Below are 14,244 nucleotides of genomic sequence, written 5' to 3'. Positions count from 1 at the left end.
AATTCTGCACTTTTTTAATTTTCCACTCACCTGGACAATTATTGAGTTATGTCAAAAGGGAGAAACTTTAGGAGTTAGTAAGATAGGATTTCTTTCCAGTACTAGAATAAAGGAGCCTAAAGATTGACAATGATTCCATTAAAACCAGTGCGACAGTAATATATGATTAGACCTTTGCTGGTTCTTTCTTCCGAAATGTTTTAAAAACATGTCCCTGAAGCTGATGTTCTACTTAGTAACCACATGTAGCAAAACAGCAAGTCTTTAAAAATTATTTATATTACTTTTATGCTTATTTCAATTATTTTTATTGGAATTCTTCTTGCAGTTGCTAACTACACTATGTTCTATCTTTTAGTGCCGTTCTGAAACGGAAAAGTAAATCTGAGCTGGCTCAGACATCCATGACTGAGGAAGTTATAAATCCATTGCAAAGTGTTTCCATAGATTGTCTTCTCAATTCTCTTGGTAGCCCCAGTAGCAATGAACAGCTGGAGAGTAATCCTTATCCGTTAGGTACCAAAGACCTTCAAAGAATTGACTTGCTCATAAGACAAGTCAGTGCAGACGCTGCTCTATTGTCTAGTGATCCACAAATGAGCAAAAAACGTCAAAAAATGGATAAACCTAAAAGTGGGTCAAAAGGGTCTTCCAATAACTTTACAGCTGAACAACCAAAGAGAAGAAACATACGAGCATCTGCATCTACAGGAGCTGTGGACACAAAATTGAAGCCATTAAAAAGTTCTTATCCTTTGACTGTTGGTGGTCCTAAAAAAGGTACGGTACAAGAAAAGATCAAAATAAGCCCAAAAAGTGATACAGGCAAATTACAGCCCCCCAAATTTGTAAAGCCTTCACTGATTTCACCTGGAGAAGGAAAACCACCTTCTGGAGGGTCAACATTGATAAGCAAACCTGCCAGACAACACACGGCTTCTCTTAAATCGAGTACTAAAAGAAAACCTCCTGAGAAAGCTCTTAAGAGCACATCAGCGATTGACAGTATTTCCAAGATGAGTGACAAATATGGAGAAAAACAAGCAAGAGAAAAAAGCAGGATAAGCACGGAAAGACTCAATAGGGTCCTCCTGAAAAGTAATAGTCAGATGCTAGGACATTATAGGATGGATGACCATACTGATTCCTCAGATAGTGAAAGTTATTATTCTATTGATTCTCTTTCTTCTGCTTATGCCAGTGCCTTAAGTGAACAACTGAAACAGGAGGAGTTACAGAGGCACAGAAATATCGGACAGAAGGATACAGACAGTGAAGACAGTCAGATGTCTCAAGATTCTCTTGCTGAAAAAGACAAGAAAAAAGAGAAACACAATAAAAGAAGATTTAATAAATACAAGACTATTGCGTCAACTTCGGATCTTACCACATCTCTTACTGGTGATCACAATTCTTTTCCTTTAGTCACAACTGGATCAGTCTCAACTGCAATGACAAAGAGCTTCTCGTTAGATAGCTTGGCTGATGCAGAAGAAGTACTGGAGGAGGATTCATCTGAAGAACTTCCAGCTGAGATCTTCTGGAAACTGCAAAGTCCAAGGAGTTTGATGTTCAACGAAGAAGAGCAAAATAAGCAAAAAGCTGCTCAACCGGCAGGGGGGGCTAATGACTTGGACTATAGTAATTCATTTTATCTCAAGGTAAATAATGGAGCTGGCCTTGATTACTGTAATGCCACAGAGTCACTTTCAAATAAATGTGAGGGTGAATCTCAACCAACCTCTCTTGCTTGTGATAGTGCTAACAGTTCACCTGGATTATCAAGTCAAACAGATAGTGGTAATACTGTACTCCCTGAATCTTCGGCTCCAACTTCACAGTTTCAGGATAGCAAGGAGGACATAACTCATTCACATATTAATGATAATGTTTCCAAAATTGAATCTATTGAAGCTCCACAATTAAAATCTGTGCAACACATGTGCGTCCACTCCGTCCCACACACCGAAATGCCGTTTAGACCAGCAAATGCATGTACTGTTAAAGGAAGTGAAAAAGTACAAGAAGGAAGAGGTGATGAGAAGTGTCCTCCGGAGTTGAATTTTTTAGCTAAGAGATGCTCCCCTGACTTTGATTCTCCTTGCTGTGGCCAAAATAATTCACATGATATTCACGAGTCACCATTCGATCACACTGAACCCAAAAGAACAAAATCATATTTGGAAACTAAAAGCAACATTGCAACCTCTTTAGAAACTCTTGTTACCTGTATTAAAAATCTACCTTCTAGGAATGAAATTCAAGGAGGAGATGAGCAGATGGATAGAAACATCTTAAATGCCCCCATATCTTCATTACATAGTAATGAGGTAGGTGAAAAACTCTGCTCTGACGAGCAATGTCAGATCTTCCCTGTGGGTACTATGGCAAAATGTGACGGTACAGAGAAGCTAACTTTGCCTTTAACCCCAAATAATTTACATCGTGATAATATTACTATGAAAAGCACTGGAGAGAATACAAATGGTGTAATGTTGCTAGCTGTGCAAGGTTCTCTTGAGATCATGGATAATCGGTATATTTCTCCCATTTCTGAAGAATCGATCACGTCTGGAACTTTGTGTTTTGAATCAATGCAAAATAAATCTAGTATAAGTAATATTAAAGAAAATGATCAACTAATCTTTTGTGATTCTAATGTCGTCCAGTTATCACAAAGCCACAAATCTACATTAGAACAGGATATAAATGATAACATCGATGTCAAAAGTAAAATGCATATAAATCCGGTGCAGGAAATGAAACTCCGTAAAGATGATAATGAACAATTCTCCATCCAAAAACACAATACTTGTGAAAATGGGAAGATTGGAAATACTAACAGTCGTCCAGTTGATAGTAGCGCGGACATAAGCTTGCCAGTGTCGCAGAACCAAACTGACCGCACATTATCGGACGTTTCCTCTCTGCCCCAAAAAGCTGCTGTTGTGACCGTAGACCGTGCTTCAGTCACAAAATTCTCTAACTATCTGTTCAGTGATGGCTGCATCAATCCTGCAGCAGAGTATAATAACCTTACATTACATAAAACCGCTGATGGCCTACGTTTTATGCAAGATGATTTGGAGGGGAATCGTCAGATGGCTGACATTGCAAAAAACTCTTCAAGCATGAAACCTGTAGTTGTCACACTTTCTCAAAACTCACATGCGGTGATTCAGTCAAAAACGGAAAATATTGATAGATCGGATGATGCTACATATGTAAAGAATTACAAAGAGGAAGTGTGTTCACCAACAGATGAAAGGACTTTTTCAGAAAGCAAGAGGAGTAGTGAGTCGCAATGTTCATCAGCAAAGGCTCACTCCATTTGTAAACCCGTAGGATCTTCTGAAACCGAAAGTACAATGGAAAAGAGTGATCTGCTTTGCTCGGAGTGCACCATTAATAAAGGGAAAACTAATAATGAGGTTTTAGCCAAAGCTTTTCCTAAGGAAATTAATCTTTTACGTGTAACAACTCAGACAGAAAGAACAGACGAAACTGCTCCACACAACCAAATGATTACTTCTTGTGATGCTTCTAAACACGTCTACATTCCATCCACAGTTAATGTTCAATCATCCAACATGGCTTTGTCTACAAATGACAATACACAACCTCCAGTTTGGGACAACGCAAGTCCAGAAGTGGTATTTAAAACATATTCATTTTGTCTACATGAAAATGCTCCCTTAAAACATGCAATGTTAAGAAAATGTGAAGATATGAACTGCAATGATGAGACCAGAGTATTTAAGCATGGAGCATTCAGCAGTACAAAGGACTTTCCTTCTGGAAGTGATGATGGAAAACTTTGCAATGGATCTGTTAAAGAGCTGGGATCGGCAACTGAGGGATCATCCAGTGTAACACAACCAGAGCGAGTTGCTTCTGCCATTCACTGTTTTGTAGAAGATATGAGCAGTACATGTCAACCTCTTCCATATTATGAGGCTAAAATGCAGAATAGATCTTTTTGTAAAGTTGTGTGTCAGACTGAAAATCTTGACCAAGCTATATTTTCTGACAGTGTGAATATTGCAAAAGAAATGTTTGCCTGTAAAGATAATGGCCTGAATATAAGCATCCCAAGCAGTAGTATAGAAACGGAGGCCATGGACATAGTTGATGACATGGATGTCGAAACAGTGCAGGCTTCAAGAATTCTTAGATGCACAGAAGAAGATGGAATGGCTTGTAGCCCCCAACATGCAGAACAGGAAATAATAGTTTATAGCCATGTCAGCCAGGGTGCAAATGCTATGTTCTCAATTGTAATGCCAAAACAATATGATGGGTCTCAGAATAGCAGAGAGTTGAACAGCACTAGTAAGTGTAGCTACATGCAAAATAGGTCAGAGATAACTGGTCATAAAAGTAGGGATGACCGAACACAGGAAGACGATTTAGTGCAACTAAACACACGCAAGTATGAAACTGTATTGAGAAACTATGAAGGAGAATGCAATAAAAAAACAATCAGACATGTTGAGTTTGCACCCCATATTACTGAAGAGGAATGTACCAATTTAAAGTCCAAAGACGCACATAATTTATCAATTACTCCATCGTTCAATTCTTCTACAGGCTTCATAAAGTCTGACACATTGCAGGATGTTACGGCTGGCTATCCCAAAGAAAGCGTGATTTCACATGATCAGTATGAAGAGCAAAAAATTAAAATCAACCCTGTAGATACAGAAATGTTGGCCTTACTTAGAGATGAGACAAGTTCTGGACATGGTATAAAAGACAAAATGTGTCAGCCAACTTGTAGATCATCTCCACAACATATATCTGCCGATGCAGTAAATGTGGAACGTAATGCGGACGTAACTCCTGATTTATCCAATGGAATCACAGTCACAAAGGCTTCTAAGGTAGAATTTGAATTTGAATCATTATCTGACGGGAGTTTACCACAACTTACCCATGGCAGCAGAGTATATGATACAGACTGTTGTGCTTTAGAAGATAATGATTCCTCTATAAGTGTGGAAGAGAAAAGAAATAGTGGACTTCAAGAAACATGTCCGATGACTGCACTAGTCCGTGGAGAATATTCTCCAGATCTGAGTGAATCTACTGACCTTTCATCCAGTGACACAGATACATCCAAATACTTGGTCTTGAAGAACGTCACTGGTTTGCCAAACAGCTTAATGGATGTTTTACCTGAATGTGAATTATGTTGCCCAATGAGTGAAGAGGCTGATAATGAAATTTCTCGGTCCTCTCATTTTATTGAAGACTTGTCACCATGTACTGACAGCATTAATACGCCATCCCCTGATTATCCCAATGTACTAGATCAGATGGATTCACTGGAGTCCAATATGAGTGTGTCGTCCATCCAACAAGCTGCAGCATCAATAACTCCTTCCATGGTGGACACTTCCGGGAATAGAACTAATTTTGATGGAAAATGTATGACTGAACAAATCAATTCAAAGATAAAGTTGGAAGTATATGCACAACATAACAGGGCTGATCATTCAACTCAAACAGTCCAGTCACCATATCTTTCAGCGATCAACTGCATTTTATTGGAAGGTATTAATGGGAGTAACGCCCCAGATCAACACTCATTCAATTTTGTCCCTTCCCATCAAGCGGGTCCATCAATCAATGTGGTAGACAACACTGAAGGTCTTCACTTTTCTTCAAGCGACATCAATCCCTTTGTTCATTCTTGGCAGCAAGAAGATAATCCTAAGCCTGGATGGAGGAACTGCACATTTAACAGCGCCAGCGATGTATCTTGTGCTAAATTCAGTGAACAGGCTGATACACTGATCCGGTGCTCTAGCGTTGATGAAGGGCTCAATAGTCACAATTCTCCTTTTCATTCTCACCTTAGCGCATATGCAAATGCTAAAGCGGTATCTAGCACCATAAGTAGCCTTGGAAGGAATGAGTCTAGGCCAGATATAACTTCACTGGATGATTCTCAGGAACTTCTGTCTGATGAGTCTGCTGTTGTATGTACAGGGGATAGAGCAGAATCTGCAGGAATTTCTGGCTTGCAGACAAAATTTGAAGACTATTCGCAGCTGGATGAAATAATATTTTTGTATACATCAGAGTCAGAGACTTGTAATGAACCTGTAAAGCGGGTGTGTAGTGAACCAGGCACACAGGTAAAGCATAAGCATCGGAAAACCATCAAGCACCAGAGGAACCACACGGAGATGTCATCGTCAAAGCAGATAAGGAATAGAAATGTATACCAGAGGCCAGCATCTTGGTCAAATGTGCAGAACATGTCCTTACATTTATCACAACTCTTGCAAGAAACATCAGAATTGCTAGGAAATCTTTCAAAACATAATCTTGATGTTGGTAATAGGGATGTCATCAACATGCAAAAAGATTCTGAAGAGCACAATATGAAAAGATCAATGAGAGACTCATCTACTCAGACTTCAGTAGACAGGGGCATTCAGACAGAGTCACAAATGGTGAGCAGTTCACAAAATCACGCAAGGGAGCACAATCATCTTCTAAGCTCCTCAGGGATAAATGTAATAGTTAAAGTTCTGGGAACAGATTCTTTAACGCACATTCCTCTAAACACTGGGTTAACAGAACAAAACTGCAGTAAAGTGACTAAAACTCGAACACAAAGTCTACCAAATCTGCATGAATCTGAGCCTTGCAAACAATCGGGGCAAGTCTTATATTACTCACCACAAGTTCGAGCATCCACTCCATTCCTAAACCGGTCGCAAGATGTGTCCACTACAGCTTTCCCATATTCTTTCTCAAAAAAATCCTCTGCTTCCATCAATGTGAATAAGTGTGCAGAAGATACAGAAGTAAACAGTCCATCTTCTAGTGTGGTTGACACCGCAAGATACCATCACAGCTTTCATGAGAAAACTGCAATGGTGGATAGAGCCTCGTCACCAATATTAACCGTTAAAGCAAGTAAGAAATTCCACCATAAACTCATACCTGACAGTCATTTAAATAATCAGAATTTTGCTAAAATTCTTAGGAATAGAAAGAGAAAAGAGCGTGATCTCCGTGATGTACAACTCAACAGTTCGCAAACCGAAACAGACAGTGAATCCAACGCCAGCAATGCATATGAAGCGACACATGGCAGCTCATTGAAGGAAATCACCAGAAAGAGAGTTTCCACTGCTAGATTCCAGAGATTTGTGAGTGAAGGTTGTATTTTACGTGATGCATGCTCTTCATTTGCAAACCATTCCGGCAGCAACTCAGGAATTACAGGTAGTGGAAAAAGATGTAATGGTACAAATGGCTTTACATCCTCGCACCGCGAAAAGGCTCTTCACCCATGGGAGCACTTACAGTCACTTCAAAACATCTCTCTGATGTCACAGTCTCTAACGAGCAGAGAAGGGCAGGTCCCAAGACAGAACCCAAAAGAATTTGGTAGTGATAATAATGATCTTGGCAGTTTTACGGTAACGTCAGGCACCTCCTACCATAAAAATAGAAGTTATCCCTATTCACCTTCACAGATGGGCGACTTTGACTTTCACTTACAAGAAGACGGATTATCGGTTGTAGAAAGTGAGTCTAATACAGACATTCTTCTTGGTCAGGAGCCGACTTTTAAAACAAGTCCAAAACCACAGAGTCATGCATTGCAGGATCTACCCATGCACAACAAGTTCAGCAACTGGTCGGGAGTTCAATCAAGTACAACGAAAACTGGAATGGTGAGTAGCAGTCCTGAACTGAATATTGGAGGAAGTCCTACAAGGACCGAAACATCTCAGGAAATGCTGGAGAGCAGATCACAGGAGATTGAGAGGCTCCAGAGAGAGCGGGCAGAGGTTCTGTCCACAATACACTTGGAGATGAATCCAGTACCTCTTACAGTTCAACTTGCAGAAGCCAAACTGAGCTATGGCATTGGAGAAACAGATGCACTTCTGAGAGTCATACAGACCGGAAAGATGGATCTCCAAGATACAGCATCCATTAAAAAACAGTTGTATGAAAGGTAAGGGTCAAAACACAAACCTATTTTTAATATTTTAACGGTACAACTACATTTAGATAAATTTTCCCAAATCACTATACTAGGATGTAATCTTAATAGGGGTTGTCTGGTGAAAACTAGTTGTTACCATGTCAGTGGAGGGTCTGACTGCTGGGGCCCGTACCGATTGGCAGAACAAGGTACTCTGCGCTTGAATTTTTTTCCCGCAGCCTCATAGAGAATGAATGGAGCCGTATTTGGGCATCGGACCTACCACTCCAGTATGCAACAGGAATAAAAGTTCCCCATTGAGGATAACCATTTCCTGTTCTGCCAATCTGAGTGAGTTCCAAATGTCGGACACCCACATCAATAAGTAAGTTATCACCAATCATGCGGCTAGTTGATAACTTGTTCTAACTTGACAACCCCTTCTAAAAGATTATTCCCATCTTTATTGATGGATATTGTGCGATAATGCTTGTAAATTCAAGCACTTTTGTAATTGACTATTTATGAAAACTTTCCCTGTTTCTCAATTTTATAATTTACATCTTATCTCCAAACTGGCCACTGTAGTGTAATGACAATTGATAAACAGGCAAAGTGCTGACAAGCTCTTTTCTATGATAAACTCTTTTTTTTTTTTTTTTAAGCTTTTTTCTATGATAAACTCTTTTTTTTTTAACCAACTTTATTTAGTGTAATTAGTTTTGAGAAGAAAAAAATATTCTAAATATATTTGTATTTTTTTGCACCCTTCAGGCACTTGAAAGTGATTGAAAATTTGCGCAAGGATAGAGAGGAGAGACTTCAGAGTTTTAGGAGAAGTCGAAGTCTCAGCCCCCAGAAACAGCTAAGTGCGTCACAGACGTCGCTGGCATCTCTGAGGGAGTCTGACTTGCCCAGCCGGCGTAGAGATTACCTGCAGCAGCTCCGGAGGGATGTGGTTGATAATACAAGGTTAGTGCATATCCAGCCTCTACTAAAGAGGACATGCCAATTTATTTTGTTGCTTCTAGATTTTGAATAGAAATTAAGAATTATCGTTTTGTGTTGTTTTGTTTTAAATCGAACCCACTGGGGAAACCTGTGCTCTCAGTAGATTCAATACTATAAATATGCCCATAAATATCAGATTATCTCCAGTCCATGGCTAAAATTGTTTTAGTTTAGGCTAATAATTACAAATAAAACACTGGGGCCGATTCATCACAGCTTTTACTACAGAAAAGTGACATGAAAGCTTTGAAAAGTTTGCAAAAATTTGGCAAATGTGCAGTTGAGCAAAAAGCTTGGGAGTTTTTACTCTCGTTTGAATCCGCTGTGCTAAAATGGGAAAAGCTGGGACAGGGTTGCCCATCTGTTCAATTAATTAAAAATGACGTCTTTTTGTCCAGCAGAAATGCTACTCCTGTCTTTGACTGGAGTAGCATTTCTGGATTGGTGCATGTAGGCGCATGACACTTAGAAGATGCTCTGAATTCATTAAGCAGCATATGTCTCTTAGTCTACGTTCACATTAGCGTCGCGTCGCCGTTGCGTCGGCGACGCGTGCGTCGTTTTTTGCCGAAATCGGACGCAAGAAAAATGCAACTTGTAGCGTTTTCTTGCGTCCGACGCTAGCGTCTAAAACGACGCACGTGTCGGAAAACGCGTGCAAAAAGACGCACGCGTCCCCTATGTTAAACATAGGGGCGCGTCGCCACTGCGTCGCCGACGCAACAGCGACGCACATTAGCGTAACGCTAATGTGAACGTAGCCTTAATTAATTAAGCACTTTGCACTTTATCAAGGCTGGTGTACTGCAGGCGTTCTCTTGATGAATTGGGCCCCACTGTGTTATCTTTTGTGCTTCATGACATTTTGGCTGAAGTGAACCTGTCATTTCTGTAAAGGTACCTTCACACTAAACGACGCTGCAGCGATCCAGACAACGATCCGGATCGCTGCAGCGTCGCTGTTTGGTCGCTGGAGAGCTGTCACACAGACCGCTCTCCAGCAACCAACGATGCCGGTAACCAGGGTAAACATCGGGTTACTAAGCGCAGGGCCGCGCTTAGTAACCCGATGTTTACCCTGGTTACCATCCTAAAAGTAAAAAAAACAAACGCTTCATACTTACCTTCCGCTGTCTGTCCCACGGCGCTGTGCTTCTCTGTACTGGCTGTGAGCACAGCGGCCGGAAAGCACAGCGGTGACGTCACCGCTCTGCTTTCCGGCCGCTGTGCTCACAGTGAGTGCAGGAAAGCACAGCGCCGGAGGACAGACAGCGGAAGGTAAGTATGAAGTGTTTGTTTTTTTTTTTACTTTTAGGATGGTAACCAGGGTAAACATCGGGTTACTAAGCGCGGCCCTGCGCTTAGTAACCCGATGTTTACCCTGGTTACCAGTGAAGACATCGCTGAATCGGCGTCACACACGCCGATTCAGCGATGTCAGCGGGAGAGCCAGCGACCAAATAAAGTTCTGGCCTTCTAGCCCCGACCAACGACATCACAGCAGGATTCTGATCGCTGCTGCGTGTCAAACTGAACGATATCGCTAGCCAGGGCGCTGCAACGTCACGGATCGCTAGCGATATCGTTTAGTGTGAAGGTACCTTAAGCCTCCACTCACCAGCAGGAGGTCTAAATAACGTGTTATTTTGACCTCCGTTAAGGTACCGTCACACTTAGCGACGCTGCAGCGATACCGACAACGATCCGGATCGCTGCAGCGTCGCTGTTTGGTCGCTGGAGAGCTGTCACACAGACAGCTCTCCAGCGACCAACGATCCCGAGGTCCCCGGTAACCAGGGTAAACATCGGGTAACTAAGCGCAGGGCCGCGCTTAGTAACCCGATGTTTACCCTGGTTACCATCCTAAAAGTAAAAAAACAAACGCTACATACTTACCTACCGCTGTCTGTCCTCGGCGCTCTGCTTCTCTGGTCTGGCTGTGAGCGCCGGGCAGCCAGGAAGCAGAGCGGTGACGTCACCGCTCTGCTTTCCGGCCGCTGTGCTCACAGCCAGACCAGAGAAGCAGAGCGCCGAGGACAGACAGCGGTAGGTAAGTATGCAGCGGTTGTTTTTTTTACTTTAACGATGGTAACCAGGGTAAACATCGGGTTACTAAGCGCGGCCCTGCGCTTAGTTACCCGATGTTTACCCTGGTTACCAGCGAAGACATCGCTGAATCGGTGTCACACACGCCGATTCCGCGATGTCTACGGGGAGTCCAGCGACCAAATAAAGTTCTGGACTTTCTTCCCCGACCAGCGACAGCACAGCAGGGGCCTGATCGCTGCTGCCTGTCACACTGGACGATATCGCTAGCGAGGACGCTGCAACGTCACAGATCGCTAGCGATATCGTCTAGTGTGAGGGTACCTTTAGGCAATTCTGCATCTGCTTGTCATTTGATTAACAGTACAGAAAATTTCAGTCATTAAAAATTAATCTTGCTGTTCACTGGGTACAGATTCTAGTCAATTATTGGATGGATGCGTCATGTGTATATTTATACACTCTCGGAAGTCGAAGTCGCCCAAGAGTGGACGAAAATGCAGCGTGCACTTAGCCGAAATGCACAGACTAGTGTCTATAGACTGATACAGTTGTGTGGAAGAGACTGAGCACAGCCCAGCTATTTTCATCTGCCAATAAAATCACTTGTGCTCAAGTAGATAATGAAAATGTCAGGATTTTTTTTAAGTACGGTAGATTGATTCATCTGAATTTTGCATAAAAAGATATTGTCATGGATGTGTCCTGGGTAATGCTGATGAATAGTTTGTGTATGATGGGACAAGTCAAACTCTGTAATCATGATTGATCAGCTGTTGAATCGTCCAGTACATTCACATCTTTTCTAGCTATCTGAAAAAAGTAAATAAACTTGAAGTGAACCTGTCGGTGCTGTTATACAGATTACAATGATACCTGGGTGATGAAATCCGTCTTGTGGTTGTCTAATCTTTTATCTGTAGTTTTCAGTTAATGATATGCTCGTGCTTTGGGGCAGCCTGTGGGGGGGTCTGCATGTGGTGCTCTGATTAGCTATTCATACTGATGGCTTCTGACAGGTCACTGATCCCTATTTTACATACTGAATATAGTATGTATTGGAAAAAAAAAACACATTCAGCAAGTAGGCGCCGGTGGATTGCCAATAGATTGCCAGCGCCATTTTGAAAAAGATTTTTATTTATTGATTTTTTTCAGAATAAATATATATCCCTAAATAAATTAATTTAATGCACATTTATAGATGCGATCATGCTGCAGCGCAGGCGCCTGCTGAATGTAATTTTTTAAATTTTTTTTATTTTCCAATACATATTATATTCATTATGTAAACTAGGGGGCATGTCAAAGAGGTATTGGTGACCTGTCAGGAGTCTGCATTATGAATACCTAATCAGAGCACCACATGAATACCCCCAACCCCCCACAGGCCCCCCCGGAGCAGGGGCATATCATTAACGCAAAACTGAAAATAAAGATTAAACAACCACAAAACGGATTTAATTAACCAAGGTATCTTTGTAATCAGTATAACGGCGCCGACCTGACACTGACTGTAGTTTACTGAACACAATCCTGCTGACAGGTTCCCTTCAATACTAGAGAAAATGAACCTACTGCACATGAATGCTTATCCTTTTAGGATTCAAGAGCCAAAGAGTAGAGCCCCACAATGTCCTTCTGAAATTGAAGTAATGCTGAAAGATTACCAGAAAGCACGAGAAGAGGCTAAAACTGAAATTGCTAAAGCAAGGGACAAGTTACGAGAGAGGGCCGAGATGGAGAGGAAGCGACTACAACAGGGTAGTCTATCAAAGGTAATTTGGTGGGGAGACAGCCTAAAGCAATCAAAGGGCTCATGCGGCGAATCTATAAATTCACCTTGTAAACTATGTCTATTCCTTTTGGATTTCGAATTTTCATGTCTCTCTTGACTGGTCTCTTATTCGTGATTGGGTAAATGGTCTTGGGTTTGTAGTTCCTTGCACTGGCGAGGGAGGGAGCGCTGCTCTGTAGAAAACACAGCTCTGTGGCCCTTTTAATGCCAGGATCTGTGGGGTTGAGGGTAGTGGGATTGACTATATGACTGCAGACTGCCAAATTGTGATTTTTGCTAAGTCTAGTCGGCACAAATATGCAAATATGGAAATTTTATACAGGATATAGAAATAGTAAATGAACAAGATACGGGACAATAAATGTGCATTACACTCTGCCTCCATTATTTGACCTATGGCAGACCTTCTGTACTATTGCTTAACCTTCTGCATCTACGGTCGAAAGGTCTTTGTCTAACACCATGGTATATATTCCCGATGACGCTATGGAATACTATGGGCCGGATTCATCATTTGCAATTATTTAAAGTTCCCTTTTCTTTTTCTTTTTTGTCTTGTGGTACTTATCAGATTTTTTTATTTTTTTTTTAAACACATTCTTCAAATTGGTGTGTGCGGTTCTGGAATTTTGCACCGATAACCACTTTTGCGACTTTTTAGAGCAAAACGTAATGCGTTACGCTAAAATGTTTGTCAAAGTTCCAGGCTTAAATGACTTCACTGTAAAGGAAGAACTGCAGTACATGTGTGCAAAAATGTTGTAATATATTAAAAAGAAGCGCTTGATCAATCAATCACCTGGAAACACCAAACCAAATGATGGACATAAAAACATATGAAATCGACTTCAAAAAAGCAGAAATTGAAAACCGGCAAAAATCAACAGAAATTAGAGAAAAATGGCGCAGATGTGATAATGAATTGGGCAGAAGAAGGTCTTGAGCCAAGCGCTTCTTCCTGGCTTTTTTGTTACTTAATTGAATTGATTGTTGATTTTAACCAAACTACGGTATTTACAATACAATATTTTTTACCCTTTATAGGAAGATACCAAAATGAAGACCCATGTGAGCACCAGCACTTTATTTACCAATTCCAGCCTCAGCCTGTCGTCAGGTCCCACCTCCGGGTATAACAGCGGTATGACCACAACAATTGGTCAGTGCAGCAAAGTCAGCAGCCAGGAGGTGAGTGTCGGCTGCACAATACCATCTGCATGGAAAGTAGTACAGACATGCAATAAAACACTTGTCTAAATCTTATATGTCTGTGTCACCGTTGAGGTTAGGTCTGCAACTGATTGGTATGTTTCTTTGTACACTGTGCATAGGCAGAAATATGGGGGAGGTGTTATACATGAGTATAAAGGACTACATGGCAGCAGTCCTTTAGTATTAAACTCCTACTGATGACACAGTCATCAAAACTACA

At 41.3% G+C, this 14,244-nt stretch overlaps 1 protein-coding gene across 1 annotated transcript in view; it reads left to right on the top strand.

The window, feature by feature from the left end:
- The window catches only part of STARD9 (StAR related lipid transfer domain containing 9), a 313,170-nt gene that overhangs the window by 263,079 nt on the left and 35,847 nt on the right, over positions 1-14,244 (top strand). Inside the window, exons 23-26 of the mRNA XM_069730886.1 lie at positions 359-7,987; positions 8,732-8,929; positions 12,618-12,792; positions 13,857-14,000. Of these exons, the coding sequence (XP_069586987.1) occupies positions 359-7,987; positions 8,732-8,929; positions 12,618-12,792; positions 13,857-14,000 (8,146 nt within the window). The remainder of the gene's footprint in view (positions 1-358; positions 7,988-8,731; positions 8,930-12,617; positions 12,793-13,856; positions 14,001-14,244) is intronic.

This window comes from Ranitomeya imitator, chromosome 1 (assembly GCF_032444005.1).
Source record: "Ranitomeya imitator isolate aRanImi1 chromosome 1, aRanImi1.pri, whole genome shotgun sequence".
In the NCBI taxonomy this organism is placed as follows: Eukaryota; Metazoa; Chordata; class Amphibia; order Anura; family Dendrobatidae; genus Ranitomeya; species Ranitomeya imitator.
Note: the sequence above shows the minus strand (reverse complement) of the source record. Positions and strands in the feature narration are given on the sequence as shown.